The sequence below is a fragment of the Schistocerca nitens genome, chromosome 3 (genome assembly GCF_023898315.1).
Source record: "Schistocerca nitens isolate TAMUIC-IGC-003100 chromosome 3, iqSchNite1.1, whole genome shotgun sequence".
NCBI classification, from domain to species: domain Eukaryota; kingdom Metazoa; phylum Arthropoda; class Insecta; order Orthoptera; family Acrididae; genus Schistocerca; species Schistocerca nitens.
This window is the reverse complement of record NC_064616.1, coordinates 771,740,906-771,763,621: the sequence shown is the minus strand read 5'-3', so window position 1 is coordinate 771,763,621 and position 22,716 is coordinate 771,740,906. Positions and strand designations below refer to the sequence as shown.

At 40.5% G+C, this 22,716-nt stretch overlaps 1 protein-coding gene across 2 annotated transcripts in view; it reads right to left on the bottom strand.

Annotated features, from left to right (window-relative positions):
* The window catches only part of LOC126248775 (protein phosphatase 1H), a 174,464-nt gene that overhangs the window by 92,130 nt on the left and 59,618 nt on the right, over window positions 1–22,716 (bottom strand). For both annotated transcript variants that reach the window (XM_049950143.1, XM_049950144.1), the window contains exon 3: window positions 8,019–8,174. In XM_049950143.1, the coding sequence (XP_049806100.1) occupies window positions 8,019–8,174 (156 nt within the window). The remainder of the gene's footprint in view (window positions 1–8,018; window positions 8,175–22,716) is intronic.

Here is a 22,716-nt window from a genome sequence, read left to right as displayed (position 1 = left end):
ATAACACTTATGGCATCTGTACAACTCTGCTTGATATATGTTACGTCACAGGTCATTCACATATTAGGAACAATAGAAGAGTCCTAACTGAACACTGTAGGACTTCTTTTATAACTTCCCCTAGTAACAAAATTTATCTCTACTTTCTGCATTGTGTAAATGTATTTTTGACACCTGAAAAAATGTATTTGGTTAAGAACGTCGGATCCTTACGCATTTTTCAAACACCATTAACTGTCTTTTTACAATACATTCAGATCCACAGCCTATGACCTGTTACCATTTTTTAAAATTGGTTTCAGGAAAAGCCCGTTTCACCAGATAGAATCCTGTTACCAATCTAATCTACTAAAGAGTCCCCAGGAGGGATCTTTGCAGGTTGGGTGTTGGTACTACCCAATGTACCCCATAACATGCTGGGAGCAAATTTTTACAGAACTAGTAGGATTCACGTACAATCCATATGTAACTTGAGAAAGAGAAGCTGAAACATGCAGAGTCTAACATGACTGGGCAGCTACTAATTGTATCACCTCAACAATCATCAACTTTATTACAGAGTTAGCCTATTTTTTTCTACCATCACTGGTTAGCTGTGAATAAAGTACTGAGCTTGTGACAACACACTAGTCTCCAAACCTGGAGTCACCAAACCTAAATTCAGCTATTGGTATATAACTCATTTGTATGCTGTCCATTTTCCACTTACCAGGGAGTACATGTATCTTAGACAATTTTATAGAAGAGGTAAGCATTATGCCCCTCAAAAGTTTAAGATTCAGCAACAATATCCAAGTGTTTGTACCATCAAACATAGGTCTCAAAGTGTGATCCTTGACTACACCGAACAATATAGATGCAAAATGCAGTATGAGAAATGTAAAGCTAAAATGATACATTTTGTCAATAAAATCTCTGGAAACAGATTGCGCTGGGAAAAAGGAATTATACGAAAACTCATTTTCGTACAAAGTTAAGAACAAGTTTCTGGAAGTCACCTTTCCTGTACCTATTATTAACAACTACTTGTTTTTGTCATTTACTTGTAATAAAAAATGAATATTAATGATGTATGATAACAACCGAACAGAGTCAAAGCTGTATTGTGAATATTATTATAAATGTAAAGTTTATCCAGCCAATGAGCTCAGCCAATCACATGGGGCAGCCGACACATTGTTTCATATTTGCAAAGTGGAGTAATGTTACTGTTAGTGAAGTCAGCTTATAGGAAAATGTGAATGGATATGTGGATCAATTTTCTGTGTACACCATAGTCATACAAAAGAAATAGCTTAAGGAATGTCTGTATCTGAGAACTTCTGCCTGTCACTGCCGATTTCCTACCAACCTGTAGGCAGTAACAGAGTAACAACTGCAAAAAATAAAACTAAACTGAAATAAGTTTAATTTATAGGAGTCCATAGAGACAGGATTAAATCCAATAGTGAATCCCTGTGCTATTTTCATACAGCAGTAGCCACTAGTATCAGCAGGGCCTTGAAAGGTAGCTCCAGCAAAACTGAAAGTACATCACAATTGGGTCAGCAGCCAATCCAACTTATGCAATATGTTTATGGTCAAAATGTAGTTTAACTGTTTAACAGCTTTCTCTCCATCTTCTTCCTCATTCTGATAGTTTCTCACTGTCAATGTTGTTGTGTGCCAAAAGCACAGCTGATATAACCATGTTAGTAACAGCATTTAGAAGTTGAATGAGTGTTCCTGTTTCTACAAAGGTCATTTACTCATTAGGTAATCATGATTACACAAGCTGCTGAATGCCGTATCACACAATTTCACTCATTAGGCTTCTCATGTTTAACTACTGTCCTTGCTCATGCATTGTGTAACCAGCAACAATATCAACAAAATATTGCAACCTGTCTACAATTCTCATGGTTTATTTTATTTCAGTATATTCATTCTTGAAATACTGCACTGAAGTATATGACTGACTGACTTACATTTAGTGAATGTAATATAGTAACAACACAAACAAGAGAGAAAACTAAACCTAAGCACTCTAAATACTATGGCATACTGTGGATCAACCAGCACAGAAAGCCCTGAAATACTCTCAGATACACAAACATGGAGAATTAATGTCCCACTGTGTATAAATAAGAATGGAAAATGCACAATAAAAACACCGAACTAAATTTTGTCACCTCATAAAAGAGCACACTTGGTCACTTTATAGAGTGCTGTTGACTGTGTAGAACTGATAACAGGTGGACATATGACCTTCCACCACTGACATAAATTGAAGTGTTGTGTGCCAGTCAGTTGTATGGAATCAGCATAATTAGGTTCATGTGGAGATTTGACAAAATAGCAGGAAGGAGTTATTTATTTGGTTATACCAGCGACCACATCACGAATGAAGCTGCCTGAACTGTTGGTATAACAACACAGACTGTCCAACATTTTTACAAATAATTGTGTAACACTAGCAGCCATGTAACACAGTGAAGGGCACTGTCGGCAATGGACACAAGGAGTCACGTATCTCGCAAAAGGCCAGTGCTCACAGTGGCACATACAATTGCATGTCTTCAATGAGACAAATAATACAGATACTGGACAGTACCTAACTGTAGGCGTGTATTGTGGTGAAGAGAGTTGCAATTTTGCCTCTTTCAAATAATGTGACATGTCATGTGGACAGACGGCCCAACACGATGTTTAAAATTTTGCCTCTTTCAAATAATGTGATGTGTCACGTGGACAGACAGCCCAACATGATGTTTAACTCACAGCGTGAGGATGGTGCCCTTCAGGCCGGAGGTGGTTCTGTGGTGTTTTGGGTGTGTTTTTTGTACCATGAGTTGGCCCACTCATCCAGAACCAGGAGGTTTGTTTCAAAATTCTTGGTGACAAAACGTTGCCCTTTCTTCTATATCTTTACAATGAATATGCTGTGGGTACTCCTGCCGTCCCGGATGGCGACAGCCATGTTCAGAGAGCTGCATGATAATATTCCTAGTTTGATGAACATCCAGGTATCTTATTGTACCTCAACTGGCCCATTAAGGGGAGTTGGAACGCTCTATCCCGACAATGTTAAATTTAGTGACTTGGCTTCCCTGTATTTCAGGAACCACTGTAGCCATTGACAAGAAACTTTTACAGGACATTAAACTGTCTGTTCTGGCTCTATTGAACTACAATAATTGCATTTCAGCCATTGCTTTTGGAAATACAATTTTTTAATTACACAGTTAAAATTTTGTGTACTTTTTTGTACGTTATCCTAAATAATTTTAATTATACATACTTCTTTTAGTTCAGTAGACTCAGGATATGTATGTTATTACTCCCTGAAAATTTGAATACTCTACTCAAAGTGGTTTCTGAGATTTAGGGAAAAATGCAATGGAAAATGTAAATTTTCAGGAACGGCTTCTAAAGTTTCAAAAGACTGTAACTCACTTAATATATGCTTAATTTTTTTTTATTTTTAGTCACTCAGAAGCACCCTGCACCATACTGTATATCAGACTCTTGATCTTTTTGCAAGTTTTTTCTTCTTTTCTTCTTTCTGGACTCCTTAATGGCCAACTGTGCTGCATACTCTGCTTTATCAATACGAACCTTGTCCATCTGTTCAAGTTCTGTGATGCAGTTTGCTCCAGGATTAATTCCCATATGCTGTAGCACTTTCACCCTACCAACGTTGCCGTCATTAAAAGCAATAACAGCATCACTGACCCCCCCCCCCCCCCCCACTTTAGTGTCTTCATTCGAAGAAAAAAATTTTTTGGTAAGCGAGTCCACATAAGATTATTGAACGACTCATTGGGACTTTGAGTCTGACCATGCAGACACTTCTTCAGTAATTCAGGCTTTGCCTGGTCTCTGTAAATAGGTTTTATGATATCCATCTCTGCTGCTGGGAAGGAATGTTTATGGCTGTATGAACTGTTTGAGTACTGGGCATTGCGGTAATTGCACCATGAATCAGGTTCAGGAGGGCAAAGGTGATGTACTGGTTTTTCATCGGTTGACAGTCTGTGGAAGAAGGTAGCCCATACTGTCTGCTTCATTTTCAACAAATCCTCAGTATTATTTCTAACTACCACCCCATAATACTGCTGTAGTTCATCAAGCGTTTTGTCTGTCTGCCTGCCCCTTATGGTTTTATTATCAGAAAGTTTCTTGTCTCTCAAACTTTGTTTCAACTTCCTCAACCTGGTGCCGATCCTCTTTTAGACATGACCAAAACATTCCAGTTTTGTGATAATCTTCTCACCATAAGGCTGAGTGGCTACTACACTGTTATATACTTTTGAGTCTCTATCACCTAAAAATTTAGTGTGACACACTCCCCTTTCATTCACAGATCGATTAAAAATTTCAATAGCTGTAGAGGCCTCCATACCACCACTTGTTCCTTCTTAATTTCTGTCACTGATATGCCCTTCTTCATTCCCTGATTTACACTTCTAACAATTTTTGGTTAAAATCTGGAAATCTATTACCTTTCCAGTATCCACACTGGTCGCCGTAGCAACAGAATTCTTAGAACTGCAGCCACGCTTTTACCAAGTCCCATCAAAAGCTACTGGTATGTAAGTCATACCATCATTTATTTCAACAGCTTTGTTTGCACCACCCTTCATTGACTCACATGCAACAGATTCCACGGCATCTGCATACTTGTCGATTTTACAAGGTGGGTGTGGCATATTCATCACGGCACACATTGTTTCTGCTGCAGTGTGTCCTTTGCCAATAGCTCTCAATCCATAAAACCACCTAACATTTACTTCAAAATAATTACAGAATTCCAAAATGAATGAGTATATTTACAACTGGCACAATTAATAATAAGTTTCCTGACTAGTCCATTTCATACATCACTGTCTTCATCTAAACTAACTGGCCCTACACATATTTTACACGACACACATTCACCTAACACCCTTGTTAGGATGTGTAAATCTAACAGAATATAACCTAACCTACCATTTACATCACTTCCGTTTTGAGAAAACTGTGTATCACAACATTATATTTTAATATTTTCAACATTTCACAGCCCTGTCAGCAACTGTATAAATATTAATTTTAATTTTAATAATCAACAGCCTCAGTTGCACCGTTTACCTAGAATTTAGCTAGGTTTCAGTCAGGATAATCCAACCTTCTTCAGAATAACAGTAACTACCGTTTGTCCATAGTGGACATCGTCAAGCTAAAACTACAAATCCATAAATTATCATCAGACTGTAAAAACTTATCTGAAACTGCCTCGGCCCCACTTCGCGACCATGATGCGGCAGCCACAAGTGCTGTACTGGAACTGTACAGCAGTACGGCACTCGCGGTTGCGAAGTGGGACCAAGGCAGTTTCAGATAAGTTTTTACAGTCTGACGATAATTTATGGATTTGTAGTTTTAGCTTGACGATGTCCCCTATGGACAAACGGTAGTTACTGTTATTCTGAAGAAGGTTGGGTTACTCCAATTGAAACCTAGGTAAATTCTAGGTAAATGGTGCAACTGAGGCTGTTGATTATTGAAATTAAAATTTTATTTTAATCTTCGAATCACTACTGGGTGTTTCTCCAGATACTGACAAGTTTGCCTGTATTTCATTGTCTGTAACTTCATACGCGACATGTTGAACGCAATGTTTCCCTTTATTCGAAAATCTATTACCTGAAACCCACATTTCTTAAAAACACTTCATTTTGGCGTCATACTTTACTTTTTGAGAGATTTAATAGTTTATTCATCACTTTTCCTTGGAAAAACATTAGCACTTCGACATACAATGCATGTTTATACTATGAAATGTTACGATACTGTTCTTGACGGTTCTACCAATACAAACACGTAATTTAACCTTTATAACACAGCAATCCACAGCCTCCTATATAAAAAATTACCAATTTTATTAGATCTTGAAGTATTGCACATAAAAATTTTAACATTTTCAACCGATGAAAATTATATTTAAAAAAAAAATAAAATAAAATACTTCCCATGTGAGATTATAAGTGATATATATAGCATTTTATTCAGAGAATTACAAATTTTATAATGAGATAAAAATCCGAAAATGTGAAAAAAAAATTTTTTTCCTTTCTAACTCCCCTTAAGTCACCAAATCTTAACCCCACACAAATGTCTGGGACTATTTGGAACAGCAGGTAACACGTAATGATCAATCAACATCTTCGCACTTTGGTAGCTCTACAGGATCTAATCATCTGAGAGTTGCTTCGGATGGATACAGTATATTTGAAGAAAATTTTAATCTCTCTTCCTCACCAAACTGAGACTATCAACAAAGGAAGCAAGGAAGGATCAGAGATTAGAGTTAAACATCATTCAACAAAGAGGTCATTATAGAAGCAGTACAAACTCAGACTATGGAAGGCTTCAGAAGGAAATAGGCTACATCATTTCAAAGGAACCGTACCAGAATTTGCCCTAAGTGAAAACCTAAATCCGGATAGCCAGGCAGGTATTTGAACAATTGTCGTCCCAAATCTAAGTCCAGTGAGCTAACATCTACACCACCTTGCTTGGTGCTATTATCATGGCTAGAAACAGGGTTTTACAGTAATAGCTTGATGTCTCCTAGAGGTGAATAATTTTTTATCTCGCATTCCTATGTATAACTATTTCATGATCTCAGAAGATACCAAAGAAACATTAACACATTATATCACATATTAAAGGGTGAAAAACCCTGTGTGATCATTAGAGGTGGAGGGGAGAATGGAGGATTTGCAAAAAAATGATGAGGAAAGGAAGGTGGGGCACTAATTTCATACTGGACAAAGCTGAGAAAGGAAACTGATCATAAGTTTTGCAATCAAACCATACGCCTTAAATTATTTATGAAAATTACAGAAAACATATCTTGATAGGAAAATAGGCACCTGAACGCCATTCCTCTCAAAAGTGAGTGGAGTGTCTTTTACTGTACCATCTCATTTGGTCAGAAGGACAAAGTAAATTGGACATGACAGAGGAAAAAAAAATGGCTCTGAGCACTATGGGACTTAACATCTGAGGTCATCAGTCCCCTAGATCTTTGAACTATTTAAACCTAACTAACCTAAGGACATCACACACACCCATGCCCGAGGCAGGATTCGAACCTGCGACCGTAACGGTTGCGCAGTTCCAGACTGAAGCGCCTAGAACCACTCGGCCACACCGGCCGGCCTACAGAGGAAAGAGAAGACACAGAGGAGAACGAAAAATGGCAATGAAAGTGGAACGGGCTGCAGGAAAAGAATGGGAGGGATATTGCTAAGAATCAAAATGGAGTGGGAAAGAGACTGTCAGGGAGAAAACAGGTTAAGAGACAGAGACAAGATGGAGGAGACTGACGAGAAAGATAAGGACAGAGGCATCTTCCACGATATTCTATTTCATCTCATCTAATACAGAAAGCTCTCAGTTATCTGGGTGTGGATTATTTGTCCATGGTTTAGCAATTTTTGGAGAGATAGGGGAAGGGGGGAGGGGGGGGGGTGCAGCGCAAAGTAGTTTGTTATATTTTCGTACAGCATACACTATTATGCATGTGACTTATGTTTCAACAGCAGAAGATGACGTGGGCACCAATCCCACCACTGGACATCCCTGAATTATTTTCACATCGTGTCCCATTTACTCTTAGGTAAATGTGAAGATTCAATGATTTTAACATACCCATGACTGATTTCCTGTACATGTGTTTGTCTAGTCCTTTTTCTAGGAGATAAAGGTCAATAGTTCCAAACCCACTGAGTCAGGCAAGAAATGAGGAAGTAATGCAGCAGGCTATGAAATCTGATAAGTAGCATGTTTTGCAGATATAGTATACAGAAGCATGCAGTAAAACACATGTGTACTTAGGATTATCCATATTTTTCAGTCGTATGTGCAGTATCGGGTCTGCATGAAACCAAATAATCGGGAACTTTCTGTATTTACAAGTGTGTTCAATGTCTCCCCATGATACTTCAATGAATCCATGTTACAGGCTTGAAGAGAGAGTTCTGTCTTACCATATCGTGGAAAGCTAACTCCAATGCTCCTTTTATTAACATCTCCTTATCGGCTTCTTTGTCTGGAACCCACATGGCGATTCCTCCTTTTTTGCCAGGCTCTACAATATCTTCTAGTCTGGGTAATAACTGTTCGACAACATCCATTAACCTGCCCTGTAAATACAATACAAAATTTAAAGTGCAAAATGTTCACAAACTACTATTGTAAACTGCTATTGCTCACCAAATGAATACTGCATCTAGAGAAGAGTTTTGCCAGATCTATAGCAGGCGGTGTGATTACTGATTTTTTTAAATGTAGAATACGAAATTTTTTTGATGCACAACACAAAATTTTTTGGTCCAAATTAAGTGAAAGGTAATTTTCTTTGTAAAAGAGGAAAATGTATGACACATTGTTATGAGAGATTGTACAACTGTTTAAATTTCTTAAAACATTTATTATAACAGTCTCAACTGCAAATAGTCACACTTAATAAGTAGTTTCAATCAAATGTAATGATCATCTCCAGTCTAAAAACAAAATAGAACAAAAATTAATCAATAACCACACTGTTCTGAAAATTTAAGGACATGATAAATAAAGTACCATAACGTAATAATTACTAAGTAGAAATGGAGGAAAGTGCAGGAGCATGTTTTCAGAGGTCTCCCATTTGTGCACAGAAAGTTGGATGTCACACGGTATGACGTCAGCAAGATTACAGCACCAAATGAAGCTAGCCCTGCAAAACGAGGCAGTTGAAGGAAAAGGAAAAGACAGTGTGTGTCAATTAGTAAGCAGTTATGGTGCACTGTGGTGCTGCACTTCATTACAAAATGGCCCAAAGACAACATCTGGATGACATTACGGGTGAAAAATCATTGAGAAACTGGAAGGAGGATAAAGTGTGATGAGTGCACCCCAGGAGTTTGGTATTGCTCACAGCACTGTTTCCCATGCATGGGGAACATTCCAAACCACAGGCACACATGGTGACTGCATGGCATGGTCTCTTTGTCAGACGAGTAGTACATCGTGTTTCATTGACACCCACACATCAGCAGCACTGTTTGTGATGGTCCCAAGAGCTCTTCTCAGATGAGAGCACATTCAGTCTGAGTAGAGATACTCAACGTACTTTCACATGGAAAGAGGTGGGAACACATAATGCGCCAAGGAACATTGTCAAATGTGATCATTTTGATGGTCCAAGTGTTGTGGTGTGAGGAGGCGTAATGTTGCATGAGTGTACTGATCTCCAAATCTTTGAACATTGCGCACTCACTGGTCATTGTTATTAAAACACGGTACTCCTTCCCATGTGCATCTTTTCAGGGCTGTATTCAGCTCTGACTTCATTTTCATGGACAGCAATGCCCAACAGGATCAAACAGTGCTGGTGGATCAGCTCTTGGAATGAGTAGTTAGTAGGGGTAGTTAGTAATTCCACAAGGAAAAATTGATTACTGTCATATACACTCCTGGAAATGGAAAAAAGAACACATTGACACCGGTGTGTCAGACCCACCATACTTGCTCCGGACACTGCGAGAGGGCTGTACAAGCAATGATCACACGCATGGCACAGCGGACACACCAGGAACCGCGGTGTTGGCCGTCGAATGGCGCTAGCTGCGCAGCATTTGTGCACCGCCGCCGTCAGTGTCAGCCAGTTTGCCGTGGCATACGGAGCTCCATCGCAGTCTTTAACACTGGTAGCATGCCGCGACAGCGTGGACGTGAACCGTATGTGCAGTTGACGGACTTTGACCGAGGGCGTATAGTGGGCATGCGGGAGGCCGGGTGGACGTACCGCCGAATTGCTCAACACGTGGGGCGTGAGGTCTCCACAGTACATCGATGTTGTCGCCAGTGGTCGGCGGAAGGTGCACGTGCCCGTCGACCTGGGACCGGACCGCAGCGACGCACGGATGCACGCCAAGACCGTAGGATCCTACGCAGTGCCGTAGGGGACCGCACCGCCACTTCCCAGCAAATTAGGGACACTGTTGCTCCTGGGGTATCGGCGAGGACCATTCGCAACCGTCTCCATGAAGCTGGGCTACGGTCCCGCACACCGTTAGGCCGTCTTCCGCTCACGCCCCAACATCGTGCAGCCCGCCTCCAGTGGTGTCGCGACAGGCGTGAATGGAGGAACGAATGGAGACGTGTCGTCTTCAGCGATGAGAGTCGCTTCTGCCTTGGTGCCAATGATGGTCGTATGCGTGTTTGGCGCCGTGCAGGTGAGCGCCACAATCAGGACTGCATACGACCGAGGCACACAGGGCCAACACCCGGCATCATGGTGTGGGGAGCGATCTCCTACACTGGCCATACACCACTGGTGATCGTCGAGGGGACACTGAATAGTGCACGGTACATCCAAACCGTCATCGAACCCATCGTTCTACCATTCCTAGACCGGCAAGGGAACTTGCTGTTCCAACAGGACAATGCACGTCCGCATGTATCCCGTGCCACCCAACGTGCTCTAGAAGGTGTAAGTCAACTACCCTGGCCAGCAAGATCTCCGGATCTGTCCCCCATTGAGCATGTTTGGGACTGGATGAAGCGTCGTCTCACGCGGTCTGCACGTCCAGCACGAACGCTGGTCCCACTGAGGCGCCAGGTGGAAATGGCATGGCAAGCCGTTCCACAGGACTACATCCAGCATCTCTACGATCGTCTCCATGGGAGAATAGCAGCCTGCATTGCTGCGAAAGGTGGATATACACTGTACTAGTGCCGACATTGTGCATGCTCTGTTGCCTGTGTCTATGTGCCTGTGGTTCTGTCAGTGTGATCATGTGATGTATCTGACCCCAGGAATGTGTCAATAAAGTTTCCCCTTCCTGGGACAATGAATTCACGGTGTTCTTATTTCAATTTCCAGGAGTGTATTCACTAACTTTATGTGATTTGTCTAACGAGGATGAAAGCTTCAGCAGCAATGTAAGCTATACAATTAGTCTGGAAAGTTGATAAATCTGACAAATCCCAGATTTTTTTCTCTTATGTCCACATTCCATACTTAAACATAGCATCTCAGTTTCTTCATTGTTTACATCTGCACTACTGTATTGACTTTTCATATATGAAACATATCTTCACTGAATTCTACTACTACTTCTTCTTCAATTTCATTAATATATTGCTATTTTTGGCATGCTCCTTCTCAGATTCACTAATAAACTGTAACATCTATTTTGTCATAACAAAACATATCTGTTACTGCAAGTATTTCTTTTTTTTTTTTTACTAAATGTCAATCAGTGTAACTTTAACATAAGGTCCTTCCTCAACTCAAAATTGTAGTTTCCTTGACATATATTCTTCTTCGAAGAGACCAAACTAACTCGGTGCCAGTTTTCAAATTTTACTACACTATGTTTGCTTAGAGGTTGATAGAATCTGTAATTTAGCAACACACATAAACTGATTTGTAAGCTACATCCACCCTCACTTCTGAGTGTCTTATTTACAATTTATCTGGTACTTAATTCAGATTACTATTCTTAGAATTTTGGAACTTTTTTGCAAAATCACTGGCTTTTCTGTCCCTGAAAAATCACAAGTTCAAATATTGAAAAACAATCACAAGGAGAGAAAAAAGCATGTCCAATGATCTAAAAAAGGTGAAAAACAGTTTGTGAAAAATAAAAATAATTACATAACACAAAAAACTTTTTTTCTTTTGGTTATTAACATGTTCTGCCCAAGATTAACATCTTCGCCTTCTTCCTTCGTTTTTTTACAACATGATTATTGTTCATCTGAGTTACCAAAGTGATACTCATAACCTCATTACCCACCCCTTACATCAATAACTACATTCAAACTGCATCCACTTAATGTGATGGAGAGCATACAGCACAATATGCTGCACCACATTTAGTGGAAAAATAACTGCCATCTGCAGAAATATACATGTGGCAAAAAGTCACAGCTCATAACTGTGCTCTATTCATAACACTCATTTACATAGTAGATATGTTTTATGTGGCTACCCTTCAATGACAGATTCTGTAAGATTTTAGAACAGCGCTATGCATGATTGTCTCCAAATGAACTTTATCAGGTATTTCTGAAATGCATTGACAATGACTAAATAAATAAACCACAGACTGCTAAGTTACTTTGAATTTCCTAACAAACTAAATGTTTGATTTGGAGGCAGCACATACACATGAAATAAGTCAAGACTGAGTAATAAGACATTTTTGTAAGAGACTTTCTTGTTATGTGCACCAAACATCTCCATCCTCAGAGCTATTCCAAGACAATCTGGTATTTTTTTTCCCCACCAAAAGTGCTCAGATGAATGTTCAATTCTGTATTACTATGACTTGTACATATGTTTGATGTGAGGTTTACCACTGCCACTGAACTTAAAAAAGAGTATTGTAAATGTTTGTCTAATTAGGTTTAATTCCTAAATATTGCAAGAAGCAGTGGTTCACTCTAAATATGATCAGATTTAACAATTACACCACATCTCCATACAGATGAATGTTAGGCAAAGACCAATTCATCTGCGACATCATTTATGTATATTTTGAATGACAACACTTGATCATATATTCCTCAGCAACCCACTTATTACACACATTTTGTCATGTACTAACCATATATGGGCAGATTGGCATGAACCTGAATAATGTATTGCAGCAGCGCTGACAGCAAGCGAGTGCAAGATGTTGTCACTGTAATAATTCAACAAGGCCAACCCAATGCTGTGAGGCAAATTAGCTTTTTTCACACAGCAAACTCAGCTGCACTGCACAGACTAGCTCGCAGCACAGGGCAAGGCAGAGTTCCACACTGACAGTGGCTGTGGTTAGGATACATGACTGGTAGTATGCATATGCACATCAAGCACACTGCTGCCGAATATAAGTACTGGACATTTTTGTAACTAAATTATTCTTAGTCCTGCAACTTTATCAGGATGACAAGGCTGAGCCACATGAAGTTGCCACACAAAGCTGCCACTAGAAGTCACCAGTCAATGCCACAGCAGGGGAAAAAGCTCTAAGCACTAAGTGCCTCACCAGACTTACTGCCACTGCACAGCTGGCCTTCCCAGGTCAATTCCAGCAGCACGGCCAACTCCTGCCCAGGGGACAGTGGGTTACTCCACACGCACACCGGGTGTCTATCACCATTGCAGCACAGCATCTCATCAAGGTGGGCATCCACTTTAGTTATACAGCTGGGCACCACCCAGGACCATAGCAGATACAACAATATCAAGTGCACACGCTGCTGGCACAGAAACTGCGTGGCCTGTTTACATAGCAGCTGTTTTTCTCTGGACCTCCTGGGCTCTCACCTCACCTCCACCACCCACTCACATCATCTTGGCTCATAGCCGCATCTATCTTTATTGGGGGTGCTATAGTTTGGTGTCAGAATTTGCACTGTCGTCTTCACTCAGCATGGCACCTGGGCTATAACCTGCGGTGTCGACATGGTGATGTGAGTGGTGAACCACTTCGTTATGTTTTGGAAGGTGTAACAGACATGGAAGTGAGACCTGGCTGTCATCGTAATTTAAAGGTTTCCTTGTTTAGGTCAGAGGAGCTGACTGACTTATCTGGGCTAAAGGATAATTGTAGAGAGCAGTATTTGGTGTCTGTAAGGTGTACACAACGTAATTTGCTTGGGAATACTGTGCCACGCATGGAGTCAGTGCCTCTACCTGGTTATACATGTTGTCAATATGGTCATATAGTAAGGCAATGTAGAGTGTCTAGGCGGCTCATGATATGACGTAAAGACTAAACTGTGATGATATTTTGCAGATGTGATTTTTTGCTGAATATTGGATGTAATTAAGATTAAGAGTATCACAGTGCAGAGTCTGTGACAAAGGGTTTGCCAGAGCAGGAAGCTGTACAGACATTTTTATAAATGGTAGTGCAGGTAACAGCAGGTAATACACAGCTACATGGGAAGTTGACAGCTAGGGGCAAAGTGTTAGCATTGCTTCCAGTACTGTAGCATGCTGCAGATCAATCTGCCGCATGATTAATTATTCCATTGTCTGGAAAATCATCTAAAAACACGAAGTCGTTCTTACAAAGAAGGGTGCGTACAGGTGCACCACAGGACCTGCAGTCTGCTAATAGATTTGCGATGGAATGCAATGAAACTGACATATCAGTATGGGTAAGAGATAGATGTGGGGTGTTTTCTGCAAAGATTAAGTGATCCAGGTGTGGACAAAAGGGGCATTTACAAAGGTAGTGTCGCCAGCCACAGGGAAAATAGAGGAAATAGAAGGTGTCAGCAGCAGAATTTTGGTAATGGATGTAAGGGTGGACGAGGAGACGGTAAGCAGCTGCTATATGCAAGGGGGGACCTGAAGTCCAATTAAAGGTATACCCACTAAAATCAGATGCAACGAAAACATATGCAGAGATGGAGGGTGCTGTTATGGATGTTGTAAGAAATAAAGAGTACAAGGTTTTGTTGGACACAATGGGGTATGTGTCAATTGCCAGTAGAAACTCAGTAGGTTGGAGGCAATGGAACTTCCCTAGCTATAGGTTACGTGGGGTCAGCGATAATGATATGTGACTATTGAGGTCAGAAGACGTAGATTTTCTTATAGCAGCTGTTTGATTTAAACAGTGTGTAGAGGTGGTACCACATGCAAGTGAGGACTAAAGCATGATTCTGGGGTTAGATTTCTTGAATCAACACTGTGCTAAAATTTGCCTTCGGCAACATACAGCAGAACTTAGTGGAATGATACTGCAGCTAAGGGCAGCCATTGTCATTGTAGAACTGTCACAAGGGGGCATACACTGAACTGGACAAACAAGTTGAACAGCATACAATTGCACTAAGGCTCAATTCACACAACTGTGTGCCAGGTAGCAAAAGTCACTTTGGGTGGATGTGAAGCCATGTCTAACTGTGAGTATGTTATGTGTTGGAGGGCCTCTGGGAGATAACGACATACTGGATCCAGAAGTAGTTTTATTATGAGAAGTGTTGTATGCATAGAAGAAAGGTGTGGCAGGAGAGTGGTACGTGTAAATAGAGATAATTTTGGCGAAAAGGAACTGAAGAAAAGGAAGGGGGTGTTTAATAGCAAATTTGGACATTCCATATGAGGATGAGTAGTGCAGGAAGAGTGTGAACCACAACCAGCGCCAAGCTGCCATTTATACAGCATTATATAGCAATATGGAGCATCTAAAGGAAGTAAACAGAGAGCAGAAGGAAGAATTGCTGTTTGAATCTGAGGATTTATTTTTTCATGGGGTCTGTTGCCAGCAACATACATGACTCAACACCAAATACCAACAGGGAATGAAGCACATGTGTATTGGAAACCATATCACAAGCCTAGGCATCTGCAGCTGATTATGAACATTTTATTAACCATCAGTTAGCTGACAGGATAACTGAAGAGAGTCCACGGGGTGCAGGAATTGAGGTCATGCCAAAAATGTCTACGGATGGTTGTATACAATACAGATTCTGCTGTGATTACCACCATCTAATAGCAAGACCATAACGGATGCTCACCCCAGCCCCAATACTTTCGATAACTTATGATAATGTACTTTTCAACCTTAGATATGAGGAGTAATTACCATCAATTGGACATTGTTCCTGAAGACCAGCTGCAGACAGCATTTTCAGTACCATGGGGGCATTATGAAATCAAGAGAATGCCATTCGGACTGAAAAATGTGCCTGCAACATTTCAGAGGATATTGGACAGTGTGTTGAGAGGTTGAAACTGCAGCAAATCAAGAGAATGCCATTCGGACTGAAAAATGTGCCTGCAACATTTCAGAGGATATTGGACAGTGTGTTGAGAGGTTGAAACTGCAGCAGTGTCTAGTTACCCCAGATGCTATCACTGTATTCTCAAAAGACATGAAGCAGCATAGAACAATGTGTAAAGGAAGTGTTTAAGAGAGAGACTGAGGGCTGCACGCCTGATGCTGAGCACAGAGAAATATCATTTTGCATTAGAAGAGAAAGGGTATTGCTGTCATGTAATAAGTAAAGACGGAGTAAGGACAGACCTGAGGCTAGTGCAAGTAAGGACAGATCTGAGGCTAGTGCAAGATGTACGAGAGTTTCCATTGCCTAAGTCGATTAAGGAACTGCAATCTTTTTTGGGGCTCTCAAATTACTATAGAAAATTTGTGAAAGGGTTTGCTGACATAGCACGACCTCTCACACAATTAAGAAAAGGTGTGAAATTCATAAGGGAAGAAGAGTGTCAGGGTGTATTTGAAGAATTGAAGAGAGTTTAGCCCACTTCTAGAATTTCCAGAGTTTCATGTAATGCATCTAATCGTGCTCTGTGATGTGTTTTAAGCCAGGAGATTAATGGTGAAGAGTATCTTGTACCCAATGCATCGCCACAGGTGAGTGCCACGGAGAAGAACAATTCAATGATGGAGAAATAGATGCTGAGCTTCATTTATGGTGTCACATATTTTAGATGTTATCTTTCGAGGAAAAAATTTCAAGTAGTGACCGATCACACTACTTTGAAGTGGTTATAGGGACTGAAGGACACATTTTGCAGGTTGACGAGATGGCCCTGACACAGCAAATTTGACTACAAAGTAGTATACATGCCAGGGAAGAAGCACGGGAATGCAGATGCATTAAGCAGGAAGTTCTGGGTCATGTTCTTGCAGAGCGGCACTCGGCAGAGAGCACACACAGTGACAGTAAAAAGTACAGGATGCAATCACAGTATAGCACATGTGATGGGGTGTTGTGCAAGGAAACAAGGCTAGGGCCATGTGTAGTAGTACCAGTGAAGTTTGAGGAGGGGATTTCAAAGGAAGCACATGACCATGTGCTAATTGGTCATGGAGGGTGCAGAACAACAATCCAGAGTGTGGCTGAGAGATACTGGTGAAGAGGAAGGGAAGCAGACATGGATCAATATGTGAGGAACTGTGAACTAACTTGACTCATACACGAGTTCCATTGCAGAGGTTAACAGAAGCATCAAAACCACTTGGAATGCTTGGGATTTATGTATTAAGACCATTCAATCAAACACCAGAAGGGAACCGATTCACGTTAACAATAATAGATCACTTTTCTTGGTATATGGAGATGGTTGCTATGCTGAACCAGCAGGCAGTGACTGTCGCACAAGCAATGGTATGATAATTACAGACCAGCGTACGAATTTCACGTCAGACTTACTGAAGGTTCTGTGTTGGTTATTGCATGTGAATAAGTAAAGAACTAGTCCTCTTCACCCACAGGCCAAGGGTGTTAGAGAAACAGGAGGAATCAGTGAAACATACAGCAAGTTTACTACAATATAAAGTAGGGCAACTAGGGCAACGGGCGATGTTATCCAGTCCTTACACACCAAAGGGGGAAACAAATTTGTCACTAGATACCAAGGACCCTCTCAAGTGGTGGAGACTACTTTGTAAGTTACCATGAAACTTCAGCTGCCAACGACAATGATGATAATACATGTTGGGTGTCTATGACCTTTTCGAGGTAGTCCCGAGTTGATTCCAGGAATTTCATGGGTGGAGCTCAAGGAAGTGTCAGTGGAGTGTGATAAACTACACAGATCCTACGAGCAATTACACGAAGAAATTAAACAGGTAATGGAAGTTGTGCCACATACACAGTGGAAGAGAGAATGGCTGGACACTGGAATAAGATACTGAAAACACTACATGGGATGGAAGAGATTTGGAGACACCGCAAGGTTTCATAATGATTATATAATGGAAAGACAGAGATTTTGGTTCAAATAGCTCTGAGCACTATGCGACTTAGCTTCTGAGGTCATCAGTCGCCTACAACTTAGAACTAATTAAACCTAACTAACCTAAGGACATCACACACATCCATGCCCGAGGCAGGATTCGAACCTGCGACCGTAGCAGTCGCCCGGTTCCAGACTGTAGCGCCTAGAACCGCACGGCCACTCCGGCCGGCCAGAGATTTTGGAGCCAGATTTTAAACTGCAATACATTTCCAGGAACAGATGTGGACTCTGACCACAATTTAATGGTTATGAACAGTAGTGCAAAATTGAAGAAACTGGAAAAAGGTAAGAACCAGAGGTTGATGAAAATTTCAGAGGGAGCATTGGACAACAGTTGACTATAGCAGGGGGACGAAATACAGTAGAAGATGAATGGATACCTTTAAGAGATGAAATAGTGAAGACAGAAGAGCACCAAACATGAAGACAAGGCCTAGTAGAAATCCTTGGATAACATAAGATAATGAATATAACTGACAAAAGGAGAAAATATAAAAATGAAGCAGGCAAAAGGGAATACAAACATTAAAAATAAAAAAAAAAAAAAAAATGAGACTGACAGGAAATGCAAAATGGCTAAGCATGAATGGCTAGAAGTGAAATGTATGGATTTAGAGGCATGTTTCATTAGGGGAAAGACAGATACCACTTAAAGAGGCCTCTGGGGAAAACGGCAGCAGCTGCAGGAATATCAAGAGCTCAGATGGAAAACCAGTCCTAAGCAACGAAGGGAAAGCAGAAAGGTGGAAGGAGTATATAAAGGGTCTAAATTTAGAAAGGGAAGTGGACATGGATGAAGATGAGATAGGAGATATGATACTGTGAGACGAATTGGACAGCGCATGAAAAAATCGAAGTTGGAACAAGGTTCTGGGAGTAGATGACATTTTGTTACAACTACTGATAGCCTTGGGAGAGCCAGCCATGACAAAAGTCTTCCATCTGATATGAACAACGTATGAGACAGGTGAAATACTCTCAGACTTCAAGAAGAATGTAATAATTTCAACTACAAACAAAGCAGTTGCTTACAGGCGTGAAAATTACTGAACTATCAGTTTAATAAGTCATGGCTGCAAAATACTACAGTAACATGAATTCATTACAGAAGAATGGAAAACTGGTAGAAGCCCAGTTTGGATTCCAGAGAAATGTAGGAACATGTGAGGCATATTGACCCTATGAATTATCTTGAAAGATAGGTAAAGGAAAGGCAAAACTATGTTTTTAACATTTGTAGACTTAGAGAAAGATTTTGACAATGTTGACTGGACCACTCTCTTTGAAATTTTGAAAGTAGCAGGGCTAAAATACAGAGAGCGAAAGGCTATTTATAACTTGTACAAATACCAGACAGCAGTATAAGAGACTAAGGGCATGAAAGGGAAGCAGTAGTCAAGGAGTGAGACAGGCTTGAAGCCTATCCCCGTTGTCATTCAATCTGTAACAAGCAAGCAGTAAATGAAAGCAAAGAAAATTTTGGTGAACAAATTTAAGTCATGGGAGAAGAAATAAAGTTTTGCCGATGAAATTGTAATTCTGTTAGAGACAGCAAAGGACTTGGAAGAGTAGTTGAACGGGATGAACAGTGTCTTGAAAAAAGGATACAAGATGAAACATCAATAAAAGCATAATGATAAAATGATAATGGAATATAGTGGAATTAAATCAGGTGATGCTAAGAGAATTATATTTGGAAATGAAACACTTAATGTAGTATATGAGTTTTGCTATTTGGGCAGTAAAATAACTGACAATGGCCGAAGTAAAGAGGATATAAAATGTAGATTGGCAATGGCAAGAAAAGCATTTCTGAAGAAGAGAAATAATTAACATCGAATACACATTTAAGTGCTTCGAAGTCTTTTCTGAAGGTATTTGACTGGAGGGTAGCCATCCAGGGAAGTGAAACATCGACAATAAACAGTTCAGACTAAAAGAGAACAGAAGCTTTTCAAATGTGGTGCTACAGAAGAATTCTGAAGATTAGGTGTGTAGATCATGTAACTAATGAGGAGGTATGGAACAGAATTGAGGAGACAAAATATTTGTGGCACAACTTGACCAAAATAAGGGCTCGGTTGATAGGACATATTCTGAGACATCAAGGGACCACCAATTTAGTATTGTACGGAAGCGTGGGGGCGTAAAAATCATAGAGGGAGACCAAGAGATGAATATACTGAGCAGATTCAGAAGGATGTAGGTTGCAGTAGTTATTCAGAGACGAAGAGGCTCACACAGGATAGAATAGCATGGAGAGCTGCATGAACCACTCTTCGGATTGAAGACCACAACAAAAACATTTGGCAGATGAGTGTGATATTAGAGAATTAAATGAAATTGTGGAGGCAGTAAAAATGTGAGCAGAGGTAACTAGGTCAGCAGAAGAATGGCACGCTATGCAGATAATGTATTTGGGAAGTGAAGCTTAACAATGCATGGCTGTTACGTAAATTAAAAGAGGCAGAGTAATGGATTATACTGAGGCATCAGAGGAGGCGACGACCCAGAAGCTGGTAATGCTGCAAGCAGAGGCTGAAATGTTGGACAAGGGAACTGTAGTGACAAGAATGCTACAAGCATTAGCCGATAGCACACAGGGTGCACAAGGGGTAGTGTCAAACTTGCAAAAAGCCATTATCATCTGCTGCATGGACGAGTGAGTGCTAATCTTTTGTCACCTGAACATTACTTGTAGGAATTACAGAAAACACATATGAGCTAAGGCCTGAGTTAAGCCCAATCATAGAACACAGGAGACAAAACCTGTCCTAGTACTACCACACAGCATCAGTGGAAGTGGAAACTGACCAAGTGTACTCTAATTTGATTCCCAGTGACATGAAGGCATGCACAGTTTAAGTGTTATGCCATTCACACATATCCAGTGAAGTAGGGAGTTCTTGCAAAATTCGTGCACATGAGGATCTATGGGATACTGTTAATTTCGGAAGATGGTAGCAAGCATGCAATAATGACGCACGAGGAGTTGCAACACTGTCGAATGGGGAAAGTCATTATGTGCTCGACCATGTACTACAAACAAGCCAGAATACATACACAGAGTAATTCATCTTAGCCAGACAGAAGGGACTAGATTGCCTGAGGAAAATCATGGAACCAAGATTGAATTTCCAGCAAGCAGGTTTTCATTGGATTTACTACACTTATAATGACATCATAATAGAGGTGAGTTATTATTAGCTGAGGAAGCTCATGGAGGTGAGAAAGAGTGAACTGAAGGGAAGTGGTTACTAATAAATGGGACTACCTGCAACATACCAGGGTCAACCTTCCATCTACCAGGGCGATAATGGAAATCATGGACGTGAACATCTCACAACTATAGCTGTTTTGGCCAGATGTACCTTTGAAATTATTGCCAGCACTGAATACAACATTCCTAAATCATAACCTACAACCTGACTTAATCCATTTCCTGGATCAATTCATTGGCATGCATGAAGGGCATATTTCAGCTGAGCAGTTAATGCAGCACATAGAGCAACTCAGATGGGGACAATGACATGAGACGACGATTTTGAGTGCCACAATACCAAGTGCAGCAGTGGCTGTTACTCTGCTGCATGTAACTTTTATCGTTTTGAGGGGAAGATCCGACCATCAGCATAAACCACCAACAGTCCAGATTCCAGTAGAATGTATCCCTAAAGCATACGACAGCATGGAAGTGTAATCTTATAGTGTGAATATGGAAGAGATGTACATTTCAGGTTAAGAGAAAAGGTGTAATGAAGCAACTAAAAACACTTAAGAAAGGCAAGGCCTCAAGTCCAGATTGCATATCAATCAGCTTCCTTTCAGAGTACGCTGATACAATAGATCCATACTTAGCAATCATATACAACCATTCACTTGTAGAAAGATAGCGTACTCAAAGACTGGAAAGTTGCGCAAGTCACACCAATAGGAGTAAAATGCTGAATTACAGACCAATATCACTAATTTCAACTTGCAGTAGGGCTTTGAAACACATACTGTGCTCGAACATTATCAATTACCTCAAAGGAACCGGTTTATTGACAAGCAGCCAACATGGATTCAGAAGATATCATTCTTGTAAAACACAACTATCTCTTTATTCTCATGAAGTAATGAGTGCAGTAATGAGTGCAGTTGACAGGCAGCGGCAAATTGATCTCATACTTTTAGATTTACAGAAGCTTTTTGACACTGTTTCTTAAAAGTAATTTCTAACTAAACTGCGTGCCTATGTGGTATCATCTCAGCTGTGCGACTGGATTTGTGATTTCCTGTCATGAAGCTCACAGTTCAGAATAACTGATGGAAAGTCATCAAGTAAAACAGAAGTAACATCTGGCATTCCCCAAGGAAGTGTAATAGGCCCTCTGTTGTTCCTGATCTACATAAATGATTCAGGAGACAATCTGAGCAGCCGTCTTAGAGTGTTTGCAGGTGATGCTGTCATTTACCGTCTAGTTACATCATTACATGATAAAAATGAACTGCAAAATGATTTAGACAAGATATCTGTACAGTGTAAAAAGTGGCAACTGACTATCAATAATAACAAGTGTGAAGTAATCCATATGATTTCTAGTAAGGAATCCACTAAATTTTGGTAACACGATAAATCACACACATCTAAAGACTGTAAACTCAACTAAGTACTTACAGATTACAATTACGAATAACTTTTTGGAATAATCACAGAGATAATTCTGTGTGGAAAGCAAACTAAATACTGTAAGTTATTGGTGGAACACTTAGAGAATGTAACAAGTTTACTAAAGAGACTGCTTACATTACCCTTGTCCACCCTCTTCTGGAGTACTATAGTGCAGTGTGGGATCCATGTCAGAAGGGACTGATGGAGAGCATAGAAAGGGTTCAAAGAAGGGCAGCTTGTTTCGTATTGTCGCAAAATAAGGGAAAGA